General features: G+C 36.3%; 1 protein-coding gene across 4 annotated transcripts in view; it reads right to left on the reverse strand.

Annotated features, from left to right (window-relative positions):
- The window catches only part of LOC123552518 (uncharacterized), a 94,631-nt gene that overhangs the window by 16,404 nt on the left and 60,155 nt on the right, over positions 1 to 18,072 (reverse strand). For 3 of the 4 annotated variants that reach the window (XM_045342234.2, XM_053542039.1, XM_053542041.1), the window contains 5 exons: positions 17,172 to 17,287; positions 9,693 to 9,870; positions 7,789 to 8,019; positions 4,689 to 4,706; positions 121 to 290 (listed from right to left, as the gene is read on the reverse strand). In XM_045342234.2, the coding sequence (XP_045198169.2) occupies positions 121 to 290; positions 4,689 to 4,706; positions 7,789 to 8,019; positions 9,693 to 9,870; positions 17,172 to 17,287 (713 nt within the window). The remainder of the gene's footprint in view (positions 1 to 120; positions 291 to 4,688; positions 4,707 to 7,788; positions 8,020 to 9,692; positions 9,871 to 17,171; positions 17,288 to 18,072) is intronic. The other variant, XM_053542040.1, reaches the window with a different exon arrangement.

Below are 18,072 nucleotides of genomic sequence, written 5' to 3' on the forward strand. Positions count from 1 at the left end.
AAGTGAGGCTTGAACCCACATCAGTGAGGGGCAAGTGATTCAAAGTCAAAGACCTTAACCACTCAGCCACGGAGGCCCAATGCCGTGAATGAATATTAACTATTTCACAGAATACCATACCTGAGTTTATCAAGCTTCTTCTGTTCCAAAGCAAGATCAGCAACAGTTTCCTCTATATCTACCACTTTAGGTTCATCTTTCTTCTTGGGCTTCTCAGTTTCATTATGAACATCAGTTTTCACCTTTTCTTCCTCAGATGATGTCCCTTCATCTTCCTCTTCTATAGCAACCTGGCACAGATATTCAATGTTAGCTTAGTTTATTTTGACAAATTCAACACTGAATTTCTAACAGTACTGCAGACTTGAGTTACTCCACCCTATATTACCATCAAAACCTTGATCGCTGCAAGTATGTCGCAACTTCTCCGTATGAATGAGAGGTAGAGAAAGAATGACACTAGATATATATTGTCTTCCGTAAGTTTTCCTAGTTAGCCAATTTGCCCATGATAACAGCTGCATGAGCTCGAGACACCATGGGGTTCCCTTTTACCAAAATGCTTGTGTCCTCCCATCTAACTATCTAGGAATGCAAGGTGTCACAATACACAAACATTGTGTAATTAAGTAAATAATATCCAACAAATCCTTCCACATTTAAAAAAAAAAAGAATTACATACATAAATTATGCATAATTTCATTTGCATATTTCAAAATGGCTTTTTCAAGAAAAACGTGATATTCTGCTACTGAATTTTACTGTCTGACTTAATTCTATCCTGTTCTCATGTAATTAATTTTTAAACAAGAGGACCATGATGGTCCTGAATCGCTCACCTCTTCCCACATGACCCAGTTTTGAGTATGACGTAGTTTTTTCTATTATTTGACATAGTGACCTAGTTTTTGAGCTCATGTGACCCAGTTTTGAACTTGACCTAGATATTATCAAGATAAAAATTCTGACCAATTTTCATGAAGATCCATTGAAAAATATGGTCTCTAGAGAGGTCACAAGGTTTTTCTATTATTTGACCTATTGACCTAGTTTTCGAAGGTACGTGACCCTGTTTTGAACTTTACCTAGATATCATCAAGGTGAACATTCTCACTAATTTTCATGAAGATCTCATGAAAAATATGGCCTCTAGAGAGGTCACAAGATTTTTCTATTTTCATACCTACTGGCCTAGTTTTTGACCACACGTGACCCAGTTTCGAAACCGACCTAGATATCATCAAGGTGAACATTCAGATCAATTTTCATGAAGATCCATTGAAAAATATGGCCTCTAGAGAGGTCAAAAGATTTTAATAATTTTAGATCTACTGACCTAGTTTTTGACCACAGTTGACCCAGTTTCAAACATGACCTAGATATCATCAAGATGAACATTCAGACCAACTTTCATACAGATCCCATGAAAAGTACGGCCTCTAGAGAGGTCACAAGGTTTTTTTATTATTTGCCCTACTGACCTAGTTTTTTAAGGCAAGTGACCCAGTTTCAAACTTGATCTAGATATCATCAAGGTGAACATTCTGACTAATTTTTGTGGAGATCCATTCACAAGTATGGCCTCTAGAGAGGTCACAAAGTTTTTCTATTTTTAGACCTATTGACCTAGTTTTTGACCGCACATGACCCTGTTTCGAACTTGACCTAGATATCATCAAGATGAACATTCAGACCAACTTTCATACAGATCCCACGAAAAATATGGCCTTTACAGAGGTCACAAGATTTTTCTATTATTTGACCTACTGACCTAGTTTTTGAAGGCACATGACCCACTTTCGAACTTGACCTAGATATCATCAAGATAAACATTCAGACAAACTTTCATACAGATCCCATGAAAAATATGGCCTCTAGAGAGGTCACAAGGTTTTTCTATTATTTGACCTACTGACCTGGATTTTGATGGCATGTGACCCAGTTTCGAACTTGACCTAGATATAATCAAGGTGAACGTTCTGACCAATTTTCATGAAGATCTTTTGAAATATATGGCCTCTAGAGAGGTCACAAGGTTTTTCTATTTTTAGACCTACTGACCTAGTTTTTGACCGCATGTGACCCAGTTTCGAACTTGACCTAGATATCATCCAGTTCAACATTCAGACCAACTTTCATACAGATCCCATGAAAAATATGGCCTTTAGAGAGGTCACAAGGTTTTTCTATTATTTGACCTACTGACCTAGATTTTGAGGGCACGTGACCCAGTTTCGAACTTGACCTAGATATCATCAAGGTGAACGTTCTGACCAATTTTCATGAAGATCTTGTGAAATATATGGCCGGTCACAAGGTTTTTCTATTTTTGGACCTACTGACCTAGTTTTTGACGGCACGTGACCCAGTTTCGAACTTGACCTAGATATCATCAAGCTGAACATTCTGATCAATTTTCATGAAGATCTTGTGAAATATATGGCCTCTAGAGAGGTCACAAGGTTTTTCTATTTTTAGACCTACTGACCTAGTTTTTGAAGGCACATGACCCAGTTTCGAACTTGACCTAGATATCATCAAGATGAACATTTTGACCAACTTTCTTAAATATCCCATGAAAAATGTGACCTCTAGAGTGGTCACAAGCAAAAGTTTACGGACGCACGCACGCACGGACGGATGACGGACACCGCGCCATCACAAAAGCTCACCTTATCACTTTGTGACAGGTGAGCTAAAAAAACAACACGAACAAGGACACGCGGTCGAAAAACAAACTGAACAGTTTGCTTTACAGATAGAAATTACATTCCTGTAGAACAAAATATTAATATCACACATAAAACAATTTAAAGCAAATAACCAACAAAAACAGCACACAACAGGAACATTATCAAACTGTAAGCTATGATGAAAGAATTATTTAAATCTGTCTGCACTAGTAGATCAGCTGAAAATCTAAGAACAGGTTCTGCAACTTTGGCAACTCTTTTCAACAGTATCCCAGATAATTTTGTCTTTTTGTTTTTATTGGATTTAACATCGCTCAGACATAGTTATAGGTCATATGGCAACTCTCCTGCTTTTGTTGGTGGAGGAAGACCCCAGGTGCCCCTAGGAGCATTTATTCCTTGCAGACGGACATCTGGATAGAACCACCAATCTTCCTACGCCAACTTGGATGCATCCAAGCTTCCTCACATGAAAGAATTCTACACTCTAAGCATGGTTATATACCCACAATAGTGAGAGGCAAGTGTTCGAAGTCCTCAGCCTGGGAGGCCCTTTGTGATGAATGACCTAATGAGTAAATCAAGATAATCTGACTGAAAAGTGATTCAAACATGCATAAAGTAAATCAAATTTGTGCATTTTTGTTATTTATTTCTGAAGTATGTTTATGTTTTCAAATTTGTGTTAAGGTCATTCCAAGCCATGCATTGACAAATGATTAACATCTTTTTCTTGATAATAAAACTTCAGGAACACAACAACTGAATAGTTTTTTTTATTCTTGACAATAATATGAACCTTTTATCATGAATCCAATACACCTAAATGTTGTTTTTTTTTTACTAAATCTCAAAAACTGAAACTTCTTGATAAAAAAATCTTATGTGACCACCTGAGAAATATGTTGTATTACTGCAGATATCTGAGTAAGTATTACATTAAAGTAATATTATATATCCATGTTCACCATCAAAACTATTCAAAACACTCACATCTACAAGGTTTGTAAGCATTAAAGCAGCTTGGAATATACATGTAATAATGAGTTCCACTGTGGTAATGGTTCACTATGTTATGAAGCAAATATGTGTTAGATTTTATTTGTATCGTACATAGTTCTGCTTGTATATCTAATATTCCACTACATGTGCACAAATCTGTAAGCAATAAGCAAAAATATGAAACTTGTGTTTTCAGGAGGCACAGCAATACAAAAATCACAACAGACAGACATCTACAGTCTGTAGCAACACAGCAAACAAATGTGTACAGTCTGAAGTGACATGTTAAAGAAAAGAAAAGGTTTCCAGAATTAACAATGGTTTTGACTGATAAACTGTCAAACAACTATGAATCTGTTTACTTAACAATGTTTTTTTTTTAAATCCCTATGCCTAAGGTTTTACACATTTGCATTGCTTCCAAAATGCTCACTACACACAAGCATAAAACAAAATTTGGACAAGTAGAAATATGCAACTTTTCATAATTAACTTATGTAAAAAGGGCTCCACTCAACATTAACTTGCGTGTATAATTTCTAAAGCTTTGGGCGACACCTACAATATACAGTAAAATACCTATTGCTCAGGATCACAAGGGAATGAGTAAAATGCTCTATTTAGTCCCAGGGTTTCTAACAATCAGACCATAGAATATACAAGGTAAAATACTGTGAATCAAATAAATTACTTGAATGAGCCCGGCTTCTCAAGTTAATGATGTTTCAGCAATCAGTATATCACTGTATGAAACATTTTTTATGAAGATTAAAAATTTGGGAATTTAAACAGTTTCAAGATATAAATTGTGTAATAATCTTTAGCAAAGTCTCCTCTAATATAAGCTAAGAATCCACTATCTTTCTCAACTGAACTATAGTGCAGTATGCAGGCCTTGATTTTCGGTCCCATAAACATACAAACATACGTGTTAGTGGCAAGAATAATAAAATGAAAAAATGCTGTAAAACACAATTATCTAGAAAGTATACCTCTTCAGCAAAAAGACTCTGTTTGTTGCAAAATAGAAAGGCAAATCATATACATTAAGTATGAAGCATTTTTCTCACAATATTATTATTGGAAGCACATTTTTACCCATGATTTTCCTATTTTTCATCCTAAGATGGCATAAAAAGTGTATTTGAACTTAAGACTACATCATATTAAACTAAAAGCGCTAAAGACCTGAAAGCAATGTTGTGAATGCAACATTGTTTTTCCCCTTTGTTACTGGAATTTTCAAGTAATACTGACACAATTTAGGTAATCTGGTAACTTTCCAGTGTTAATGATACTGGGAGATAAAGACTTCAGGTGCCATTCCCAGCATTATCTAAACACAGGCTGGCACCAGGGTAGGACCACTGACCTTCCATAAACCAGCTTTCCTCAAACAATGGAATTCTATATCCCATATGGGGTATCGAACCTACAGAGGTGACGGCAAGTGGTTCAGTCTGTGACCTTAACCACCAGGCCATGGAAGCTCCAGCTATACTAAGATTTAAACCTGAAACTGCTTTGCATATATTTATCGGCATCCATTTTAAGTAAAGTAAAGCAATAAGGGTCTGATTACTTACAGCTGAAAGTTAAAACCAAGCACGCTCACCAAAAAATATTTGATACATAAAAAATTATGTGCCAATAAATATTTAAGTGAAAATATGAAATAGCTTAACCAATTTCAATTCAAAAGGGAGAACAAACAGCAAAATGTAGAATTATTGACTAATTTAGATTTGATTTAGTGTAAACTGAATGTGATATTAAAAGACCGATTCCATAAGCCCAATATCAACAAGAGGACCATGATGGTCCTGAATCGCTCACCTCTTCCCACATGACCCAGTTTTGAGTAAGACGTTTTTTCTATTATTTGACATAGTGACCTAGTTTTTGAGCTCATGTGACCCAGTTTTGAACTTGACCTAGATATTATCAAGATAAAAATTCTGACCAATTTTCATGAAGATCCATTGAAAAATATGGTCTCTAGAGAGGTCACAAGGTTTTTCTATTATTTGACCTATTGACCTAGTTTTCGAAGGTATGTGACCCTGTTTTGAACTTTATCTAGATATCATCAAGGTGAACATTCTCACTAATTTTCATGAAGATCTCATGAAAAATATGGCTTCTAGAGAGGTCACAAGGTTTTTCTATTTTTATACCTACTGGCGTAGTTTTTGACCGCACTTGACCCAGTTTCGAAACTGACCTAGATATCATCAAGGTGAACATTCAGATCAATTTTCATGAAGATCCATTGAAAAGTATGGCCTCTAGAGAGGTCACAAGGTTTTTCTATTTTTAGACCTACTGACCTAGTTTTTGACTGCACATGACCCTGTTTCGAACTTGACCTAGATATCATCAAGATGAACATTCAGACCAACTTTCATACAGATCCCATACAAAAAAGGCCTTTAGAGAGGTCACAAGGTTTTTCTATTATTTGACCTACTGACCTAGTTTTTGAAGGCACGTGATCCACTTTCGAACTTGACCTAGATATCATCAAGGTGAACATTCTGACCAATTTTCATGAAGATCTCATGAAATATATGGCCTCTAGAGAGGTCACAAGGTTTTTCTATTTTTAGACCTACTGACCTAGTTTTTGACTGCACGTGACCCAGTTTCGAACTTGACCTAGATATCATCAAGATGAACATTCAGACCAACTTTCATACAGATCCCATGAAAAATATGGCCTTTAGAGAGGTCACAAGGTTTTTCTATTATTTGACCTACTGACCTAGTTTTTGAAGGCTCGTGACCCAGTTTCGAACCTGACCTAGATATCATCAAGATGAACGTTCTGACCAATTTTCATGAAGATCTTATGAAATATATGGCCTCTAGAGAGGTCACAAGGTTTTTCTATTTTTAGACCTACTGAACTAGTTTTTGACCGCACGTTACCCAGTTTCAATCTTGACTTAGATATCATCAAGGTGAACATTCTGACCAATTTTCATGAAGATCTTGTGAAATATATGGCCTCTAGAGAGGTCACAAGGTTTTTCTATTTTTAGACCTACTGACCTAGTTTTTGATCGCACGTGACCCAGTTTCGAACTTGACCTAGATATCATCAAGATAAACATTCAGACCAACTTTCGTACAGATCCCATGAAAAATATGGCCTTTAGAGAGGTCACAAGGTTTTTCTATTATTTGACCTACTGACCTAGTTTTTGAAGGCACGTGGCCCAGTTTCGAACTTGACCTAGCTTTCATCAAGATGAACGTTCTGACCAATTTTCATGAAGATCTTATGAAATATATGGCCTCTAGAGAGGTCACAAGGTTTTTCTATTTTTAGATCTATTGACCTAGTTTTTGAAGGCACGTGACCCAGTTTCGAACTTGACCTAGATATCATCAAGTTGAACATTCTGACCAATTTTCATGAAGATCTTGTGAAACATATGGCCTCTAGAGAGGTCACAAGGTTTTTCTATTTTTAGACCTACTGACCTAGTTTTTGACCGCACATGACCCAGTTTCGAACTTGACCTAGATATCATCAAGATGAACATTCTGACCAACTTTCATAAAGATCCCATGAAAAATGTGACCTCTAGAGTGGTCACAAGCAAAAGTTTACGGACGCACGCACGCACGCACGCACTGACGGACGACGGACGACGGACACCGCACGATCACAAAAGCTCACCTTGTCACTTTGTGACAGGTGAGCTAACAAAAACTGAAAGCTTATTAAGTAATAGTAGCAGTAGTCTGCTAAGTGGAAAAATACAGTGCTGCTTGATATATGGGTATTTTTGGAGAAAATTCTTAATACATAAAGAAGATTTATTTTATTAAAAACTTTCAAAAAAATATAGGAAGAAATATAATATTTATCTAAAAACATTCAGGGGTACTTTTCCAAATATGCAGGATTCCTGATGCTAATGTCATTTTATGTTAAAAGATATCAAATGACATAAAATCCAAAAGCATAAAAAAAGCTTCGTTGCAATATACATAGATGTCCTATTACCTGTAAAAAATATGTCTTATATTTTGCAAAAGACAATTTGTGAGATAATATATATATATATGATGAAACATTACCTCCTTTCTGTTAGGATCTTCATCACCTATAGGGTTTATAATCTCCTCAATAAAGTCTTCTTTCTCATTGTCAGACTCTTCTTCATTTGCTGCTCCAGTTGCTTCTCCAAAGCCAGGACCATTTGGAATTGCCTTTGTGTCTGCTGGTGTGACGACCGGTGTCTCTGGTCTAACAGCCTCAGCCTCCCTAGCTTGTTCCTCCAACACTCTCCTATACTCATGTGGGAATACCTACACAACACAAAAATAGCATCAGGGTTCTCTGTTTAGGACAAAAAAATAGTAATAGGGGTTTTCAATTTTAAAATGGAGTTGGGACCAAAAATAGAATCAGGGTTCTTGGTTTTGAAACTGAGGTGGGAACCAGTCAGCAACTCCCTCAGCGAACTACTGTAACTGACCAATGGCAATGTAGTAGTCTGAGAATGGTCATTACATTCAGTTTCACAAATTATGTCTATGGTAAAAGTAAATTATATGAAATTATGAACCTTTGAAAAAGGGATACTTTACAATATCTAAGTTTTTTTAACTAAGCAACCAATCACTTAAGCTTAAATATTACTAATTCATTTTGGCTCCAATTGAGAAGGTCTTAGCTGATTTGACCTGTCTTTGGTAAAGGTAAGTACACTCGAAACCCGTTATAACGCTTCTCGATATACCGCGGTATTCGTTATAACGCTGTATCGTCTTGGCTCCCAAATTTTAGAGGGTAAAAAAAAATCAAAAATAAAAAAATCGCGGATGTTATTTAATTTGATCATAACCAGCGTTAAAACTACATCAAGTACGTGTACATTAACACCTTTCCATGACAACTGTGACAAAAATCAATTATCGTCTGCTAGCTTACTTGTTTGCGTATCGCCTTTGTTAAAGTTTCAATACATGTAGACCTGTGACAATTAGGCAATCAGTACCGTGTCAAAATTAAACTGTTTGCATTAACAAGCGTGGAAGATCGGTCAGTCAACTATCAAACCGTTTAAGTTTGCACCAATTAAGTGGATGACATTAACACTCGAGTGAATAAAAATCGAACAACAGGCACATTTTGTAATAAAATGCAGCCGTTTTTCATAATCATCATTCTCGGTTCGTCGGTATTTGCGAAGATTCGACGCACTGAAAGCCATATTGAGAATGTTCTCCCTTTTTAATATCGTATATTAACGACGGCGTTTTAACAATTTTCTATCTTATTTATCGATTTTCTTCATGCATTCAAAATTATTTTTTTAAGACTGTCCGCGTTTTTTCTCTTTTAGTTACATAAACCCCCAGTGCAATTGCATTGCGTATGTAATTCTAATGACATCGCACTCCTCACACAGCGTTATACATGTTTACTTCCGGGATAAACAATTTCAACTTTCTTTTAGAATCACGACAAAATGAGAAGATGACACAGCGTTATAATTCTTTTAATGTATTTTTCAGTAGCATTTAAGGTAAATAAATTTCCTGTTTATACGATTCTTATTTCTTATTAACATAAAACAGCGTCCAAATAACGTCTAATACATTACCGATGGGTGGGGTATTGCATTTACCGCTGATACGATCAGCCCGCGTTATAAATTTAACCCCGCTAGATCCGCGGGTCTCGAACCTTGGACCCCGATGACAGCGTTATAACGGGGTCCTAGTGTACTGATGTCCTAAGATCATATGAACACGATTGTAGGAGGGTAAAATTTAAGCACCTCCAGGATGAGTAACCTAACACTTCATAAACTTCATTTGCTCTCTTCAGGATAAACTAATCTAGAATTTATCTATCAAAATAAAATGAGATGACAAGAATAATAAAGAATAACAAAAGAAAAGTAACACTATCTGTAAAATCAGGTCTTATATTGTTTTACATCAATGAACATATTTCTGCAAACAATGTTTACCTTGACAAAGTATTTCCTCTCTTCTTGCCAATTATCAAGTATATGTTGTGCTATGACAGAATCAGTTTTCTCAACAAACTCTCTCAGTATATCCTGTACAACACCAATATCCTCGGACAACTCTAGGCTCTCCAATGCTACAGTCTCCTGGTTACATTTGTCAGCAAATTCGTTCGATCTGAAAACACAACATAACATCAGGACTAAAAGGTAATAAAAAACCTGAAGTTTTCAGTTCAATGAAATTCATTAAAAACTTCTTGATCACAGCATAATCAGCCAGAGTATCACTTAAGATCTATACAATATACTACTGTTTGAGCCACCTTTTCTGCAACAAGATTTTTCCTGGATTCTTCTTCAGATATACCATTGATATCATAACCTTTCTAAATAACCCCAAGGTTGGTAATAGGAACTTTTTCAATTTTCAAAACATGTTGATTAGTTTTAAACTTATTGTCAATAAACAATTGTGTTGATGATCTTCCAGTGTATTTTTGACACCAAATTAAACAAAACACTTCAATTCTGACTTTATTTGTGAATGGGTCGTTATAAAATTTTAATATCTTAGTATAAAAGCACCATTTCAATGCAACTTTTTTGAGAAATTTCGAATTTTTTTCCCCAAAATGGTGATTTTGCTCAATTTTTACAATGGACAAACAATATTTTTTACCATAAAATTGACAACACTAATGCTTTTGTAACAAGAGCTGTCACTAATGGTGACAAATGCCCCCGCAGCGCCTTGACCTTTGACTCCAAAGTCAATAGGGGTCGTGTACTCAGTAAGTACTATTAGCATGTGAAGTTTGAAGGTCCTGGGTGCAGTGGTTTCCGAGTAAAGTGCCTTCATGCAAAAAGTTAACATTGGCCCCCGAGACCTTGACCTTTGACCCCAAAGTCAGTAGGGGTCGTGTACTCAATAAGTACTATCAGCATGTGAAGTTTGAAGGTCCTGGGTGTAGTGGTTCGCAAGTAAAGTGCCTTCATGCAAAAAGTTAACGTTGGCCCTTGTGACCTTGACCTTTGACCTGGTGACCCCAAAGTCAGTAGGGGTTGTGTACTCAATAAATACTATCAGCATGTGAAGATTGAAGGTCCTGGGTGCAGTGGTTCGCGAGTAAAGTGCCTTCATGCAAAATGTTAGCATTGGCCCCTGTGACCTTGACCTTTGACCCCAAAGTCAGTAGGGGTCGTGTACTCAATAAGTACTATCAGCATGTGAAATTTGAAGGTCCTTGGTGCAGTGGTTCACGAGTAAAGTGCCTTCATGCAAAACGTTAACGTTGTGACGAACGAACGAACAAACAAACTAACAAACGGACGGACAGTTGAAAACTAATATGCCTCCCTTCGGGGGCATAAAAATTAAAAAAGATTGTACTACCAACATCAGAAACCTTTGAATGTTGAATAGTTTATATCTAAATCTTGCAAATAAAGCTGCTATTCTAGAAAAACCCTGTTAATAAGTGGATCAAACAATTGTTCTGAAACTCAAAGTCAAAGGCAGCAAAGTCTCCCTACATCTGATAACTACCAATCTGAAATGAGATCTTGTTAATTATCGAAGTCATATTTTTACAATTCCCTTAACAAATGTCTTGATTTTAGAGTCGGACATGACTTCAAGGTGAAATGGCCAGTTAAGATTCACATGGCTACTAAACCCTAGCGCCACCACCAAAAAGCGGTGATAAGGAAAAGAGCTATCGATATTTCCGTGGTGCAGCTATCACCGGTTTCAAAATGTAAACAGGTAAGTAAAACTTTATTTTACGTTACATTTTCGTACATACATTTTACTTTCGTAAAAGCTTACATACAAAAACTTATCCAAAAACTGCTAAGTCAAACATGAGGACCATGATGGTCCTGAATCGCTCACCTCTTCCCACATGACCCAGCTTTGAGTACGACGTCGTTTTTTCTATTATTTGACATAGTGACCTAGTTTTTGAGCTCATGTGACCCAGTTTTGAACTTGACCTAGATATTATCAAGATAAAAATTCTGACCAATTTTCAAGAAGATCCATTGAAAAATATGGTCTCTAGAGAGGTCACAAGGTTTTTCTATTATTTGACTTATTGACCAAGTTTTCGAAGGTACGTGACCCTGTTTTGAATTTTATCTAGATATCATCAAGGTGAACATTCTCACTAATTTTCATGAAAATCTCATGAAAAATATGGCCACAAGAGAGGTCACAAGGTTTTTCTATTTTTATACCTACTGGCCTAGTTTTTGACCGCACGTGACCCAGTTTCAAAACTGACCTAGATATCATCAAGGTGAACATTCAGATCAATTTTCATGAAGATCCATTGAAAAATATGGCCTCTAGAGAGGTCAAAAGATTTTAATAATTTTAGACCTACTGACCTAGTTTTTGACCACAGTTGACCCAGTTTCAAACTTGACCTAGATATCATCAAGATGAACATTCAGACCAACTTTCATACAGACCCCATGAAAGGTATGGCCTCTAGAGAGGTCACAAGGTTATTTTATTATTTGACCTACTGACCTAGTGTTTTAAGGCACGTGACCCAGTTTCAAACTTGACCTAGATATCATCAAGGTGAACATTCTGACCAATTTTTATGGAGATCCATTCACAAGTATGGCCTCTAGAGAGGTCACAAGGGTTTTCTATTTTTAGACCAACTGACCTAGGTTTTGATGGCACATGACCCTGTTTCGAACTTGACCTAGATATCATCAAGATGAACATTCAGACCAACTTTCATACAGATCCCATGAAAAAAATAGCCTTTAGAGAGGTCACAAGGTTTTTCTATTATATGACCTACTGACCTAGTTTTTGATGGCACGTGACCCACTTTCGAAACTGACCTAGATATCATCAAGATGAACATTCAGACCAATTTTCATACAGATCCCATGAAAAATATGGCCTCTAGAGAGGTCTCAAGGTTTTTCGATTAACTGACCTACTGACCTAGTTTTTGAAGGCACGTGACCCACTTACGAACTTGACCTAGATATCATCAAGATGAACATTCTGACCAATTTTCATGAAGATCTCATGAAATATATGGCCTCTAGAGAGGTCACAAGGTTTTTCTATTTTTAGATCTACTGACCTAGTTTTTGACCGCACGTGACCCAGTTTCAAACTTGATCTAGACATCATCAAGATGAACATTCAGACCAACTTTCATACAGATCCCATGAAAAATGTGGCCTTTAGAGAGGTCACAAGGTTTTTCTATTATTTGACCTACTGACCTAGTTTTTGAAGGCATGTGACCCAGTTTCGAACTTGACCTAGATATCAGCAAGATGAACGTTCTGACCAATTTTCATGAAGATCTTGTGAAATATATGGCCTCTAGAGAGGTCACAAGGTTTTTCTATTTTTAGACCTACTGACCTAGTTTTTGATGGCACGTAACCCAGTTTCAAACTTGACCTAGATATCATCAAGGTGAACATTCTGACCAATTTTCATGAAGATCTTGTGAAATATATGGCCTCTAGAGAGGTCACAAGGTTTTTCTATTTTTAGACCTACTGACCTAGTTTTTGAAGGCACGTGACCCAGTTTTGAACTTGACCTAGATATCATCAAGATGAACATTCTGACCAACTTTCATAAAGATCCCATGAAAAATGTGACCTCTAGAGCGGTCACAAGCAAAAGTTTACGGACGCACGCACGCACGGACGACGGACACCGCGCGATCACAAAAACTCACCTTGTCACTTTGTGACAGGTGAGCTAAAAAGGGACATGATTTTGTAAAAATGCAAGGTAGAGTTATGAAACCTGTGCAATGCATGTCAGATTATGACAGTGAACAAGTGTGTGATGTTTCAATCCGTTCCCATTAGTGGATACCGAGATACCAGCTTACATATAAAACCTTAACCAAAAGTTTCTAAGTCTAAAAAGGGGCATAATTTTGTAAAAAAGCAAAACAGAGTTATGTTACCAGTGCAATGTAAGTCAGTTTATCACAGTGAATAAGTGTGTGAAGTTTCAATCCATTCCCATAAGTGGTTACTGAGATACCAGCTTACATACAAAAACCTAACCAAAAGTTCTAAGTCGAAAAAGGGGCATAATTTTGTAAAAAAGCAAAATAGAGTTATGGAACCTGTGCAATGTAAGATAGTTTATCACAGTGAATAAGTGTGTGAAGTTTCAATCCATTCCCGTAAGTGGTTACTGAGATACCAGCTTACATACAAAAACTTAACCAAATCAGGATGCGGACGCCGATGCGGACGCATGATTGAGTCCAATAGCTCTACCTATTCTTTGAATAGTCGAGTTAAAAGTCGAAGAATGTAGTGCTGCGTAAGAACCTTTTTACTATAGGTTGACTGTAATTTCGCTAGGATATTATGTAAATTGTGGTGTCAAGAGCTTTTCTCCTGATTCCGACGTTTGTAAATTTTGACATCTGTATGCATTCCTACTAAATTTCGATGCATAGACACACTATATGAACATTACTGCGCATGCAAATGGTCTAAATGTGTATGATACTCACACAGACATACATTAGTATTGATAAAATCTCCCGTAAAAGAAATACACCAGCATGGTGGCGCTTTGGCATAAGTGATGGCGCTATACAGTAGCGGTGGCGCTGTGGCGGACGGTTAGCGTTAGAACGTCTGACTACAAATAAGTAGTTTTATTCACAACAAATTTATAACGTATAATTACAAGGATTGTCATTTACCTTTTTAAATTTAATGTCTTAAAGTCATTTTAGAATAATCTGAATAATGAATGAACGACTAATTTTTTAATCGCATTATAAAACTTAAATATATTCAGGTATCATGCAGACACTGTTTATCCATTGCAGATCGATGGGAAGTCTCAAGCGAAAAGGGAAAAGTGGACCTCTCCTAAAAACTTAAAAGAAGAATGATATCTTCTCAAGCCTTTTTCTCCGAAGAGATTAATTCAAATGAACACAATTATCTCACTGAAGGCAAGTTCTACAACAAGAACACATACTCCTCCAAAATACCGTCACTCATAACATTGAAGAAGGGTTAAATTGTTCACCGATCAAAAAATAGGTCAAAAAACTGATATCACATTCCAACAAAAAAACTTTTGACAAGTCAGTCACTTTCAAATCAAGAAACACTTTAAGATATGAGACAATTTTAATCACGACAATGAATATGGAAATATTTTAAAATATTAGCGAACTGGAGGAATTTGACACTTAATTGTATTAATTTGGTGCAAGTGAGGACTCTGTCATTAATTAGGCAGCTAAGTCGATTGATTCCAAGAGAAAACCATTTCAGAAGTATTAATAGAATAATGATGTTCTGAAAACATTTGAAAAAGAAAACGTAAAAATTGAGTTTCTGTCATTTCATGAAAATTCCACATGCTGATGTTAATGTATGTTGCTTCTAGATGTAATAAAATGATTCAATGCAGATGGAGTTCAGCAGGTTAGATATGTATAACGATACATTTCTTGGTGGAAAATGGCCACGGGATATATTATGTGGCAGACACTTTTATTTCAGAAATGCTTAGCTATGAATTGTTGTCTTTTCTGTGTGTGTTTTTTTTTTTTACTGATTGAAGTTTTGTTGTTTATTATGAGAAATAAAACTGTCCAATTTGTTCAGATCATAAACAAGGTAGACGTGTAAGTTGATAGCCGCGATTGAAAAGAAAACGCATACCATAGCCACAGCGCCACCACTACTGTACAGCGCCATCACTGATGCGATAGTGCCACCACTTTTAAACAAGAGGGTCATGATGACCCTGGATCACTCACCATAGTAATATGAGCTACATGTTTCAAATGTCAAACTGATGATTTTTAGAATTTTTTTTGGAAGATTTTCTGATGTACAATCAAGTAACCCCTGGGACGGGGCCAAGTTTACCTTGGGGGTCATGAATGGAACAAAGTTTGTAGAAGTCTACTAGGCAATGTAACATATCAAATATCTAAGATCTAGGCCTTCTGGTTTATTTTTAGCAAATTTATGAAGATTTCCCTATATATAATCAAGTAACTCCTGAGGCTGGGTAAATTTGACCCTTGGGGGTCCAGATTTGAATTTTTTTTGTAGAAGTCTACTAGGCAATGCTACACGTCAAATATCTAAGATCTAGGCCTTCTGGTTTATTTTTAGAAAATTTTTCTATGTACAATCAAGTAACCCCACTGGGCGGAGTCAATTTGATCCCGGAGGTCATGATTTGAACAAATTTTGTAGAAGTCTACTAGGCAATGCTACATGTTAAATATCTAAGATCTAGGCCTTCTGGTTTATTTTTAGAAAATGTTTGAAGATTTTCCTATGTAAAATCAAGTGACCCCTGGGGCAGGGTCAATTTTGACCCTGGGGTCATGATTTGAACAACTTTAGTAGAGGTCCTCTAGGCAATGCTACATGTCAAATATCTAAGCTCTAGGGCTTCTGGTTTTTGAGAAGAAGATTTTTTAAGATTTTCCTATGTAAAATCAAGTGACCCCTAGGGCGGGGTCAATTTTGACCCCGGGGTCATGATTTGAACAAACTTGATAGAGGTCCACTAGGCAATGCTTCACACCAAATATCTAAGCTCTAGGGCTTCTGGTTTTTGAGAAGAAGATTTTTAAAGTTTTTCCTTTCTGTTGCCATGGCAACCAGAGTTCTGCATGGAATTCAATTCTTTGAAAAAGTTTTAAAGAAGACCATCCAAGGAACATCCCTGTGAAGTTTCATCAAAATTGGCCTGTTGGTTTAGGAGGAGATGTTGTTTAAAGGAAAGTGTGGACGGACGGACGGACGATGAGCGATCACAATAGCTCACCCTGAGCACTTTGTGCTATGGTGAGCTAAAAATAATGGCATATTTCTTTTAAGGGAGATTTCATTACTGCTAATGTTTGCCTGTGTAAGTATCATACACATTAAGACCATCTGCATGCGCGATAATGCTTTTATAGTGTGTCTATGCATCAAATTACAGCTCGAATACGGACAAATATCAAAATGTGCAATTGTGCGAATCAGGAGAAAAGCTCTTGACATCACAATTTTTATAATATTTTAATGAAATTACAGTCATCCTTTAGTAAAAGTGTTCTTACACAGCACTACATTCTCCAAATTTTGAAATAAGTTTTATCAATAAAAATATAAGACAAAATGTTAACATTTACAGTTTGAAAAAGATGATAACTGCACCATGGAAATGTTGATTTCTCTTTTCCTTATCACCACTTTTTGGTGGTGGCGCTAGGGTTTAGTAGCTGTGGATTCAACTTCAATTTTCATGGACAGCATTGTATGTGTTAACTTTTGAGATTTGCAGATTCATACGAGTTAATCCTTTGCGAATATATTGCATATTAGGTTATAATGCACATGAGAAAATGTTTCAGCACCTGTAAAACCTTGAATTAAATCAATATTTCCAAAGGTGTAAATACTTATAGAAAAAATATGAATTACGTGTCATATACGTAAGCCAATCCTCCGGACATGCCAGCAGCAAAGTTACGTCCAGTCCTGCCGAGCACCACAACACGCCCACCCGTCATGTACTCACAACCATGATCTCCACAACCCTAGAAGTATACAAATATTTATGTAAAAAAAGTTAATATTTCTTTGCAAGTCACTACTACCATAATTTAGAGTTTAACAAGTCTTAAACCCTAAACTGGATTACATAGATGTTTTAAATTTCCATTTTGTTTTTTATGTTGCTATATAACACTTACTGTTGTCGCACTTTCTTCATAACCATAGTAATTTCAACAAAATAAAAATAAAAACGCCATGTATGCATCTATACTTCTAAAAGCATGCTCCACTTTTTCTATGCTTGAAAGTGAAATACAACATATCTGAGGCAACTAGAGCTACCACTGGAGTGATTAATACCCTAAAGTGGATGATGCTGGACAACAGCTTAAATTTGAATCAAATCCATTTAGTAATAACACAAATAGTGCAAAAGTGCATTAGAAATTTAACAAGAATTTCTAAGTGTAAAAGGGACATAATTCATGGTATATTTTGCCAGAGTTATGGTCCTAGTGTCATATGACCAGATGATGATGCAGAACAGCTGTTTTAAGTTTGAATCTAATTGATTTAATAATAAAGAGACAGAGTTAAGTGCATCAGCAAGTATCTAACAACTTCTTATCATTAATCAGAAATGAAGGAAAACTGACCACAAACACAATGATTTCTATTAAATTGCCACAGAGAGTATACTCAGGTGGGAATCACCTCACAACCTTTCACTGCATTGTCAAGTCAAGTACTCTACTTATTTAGCTAACTAGGCCTGGAGCTGGAAAGTAAAAAGTCATTCAGCATAACATTCTACACACATGCATTG

Source organism: Mercenaria mercenaria, chromosome 4, assembly GCF_021730395.1.
Source record: "Mercenaria mercenaria strain notata chromosome 4, MADL_Memer_1, whole genome shotgun sequence".
Classification (NCBI taxonomy): domain Eukaryota; kingdom Metazoa; phylum Mollusca; class Bivalvia; order Venerida; family Veneridae; genus Mercenaria; species Mercenaria mercenaria.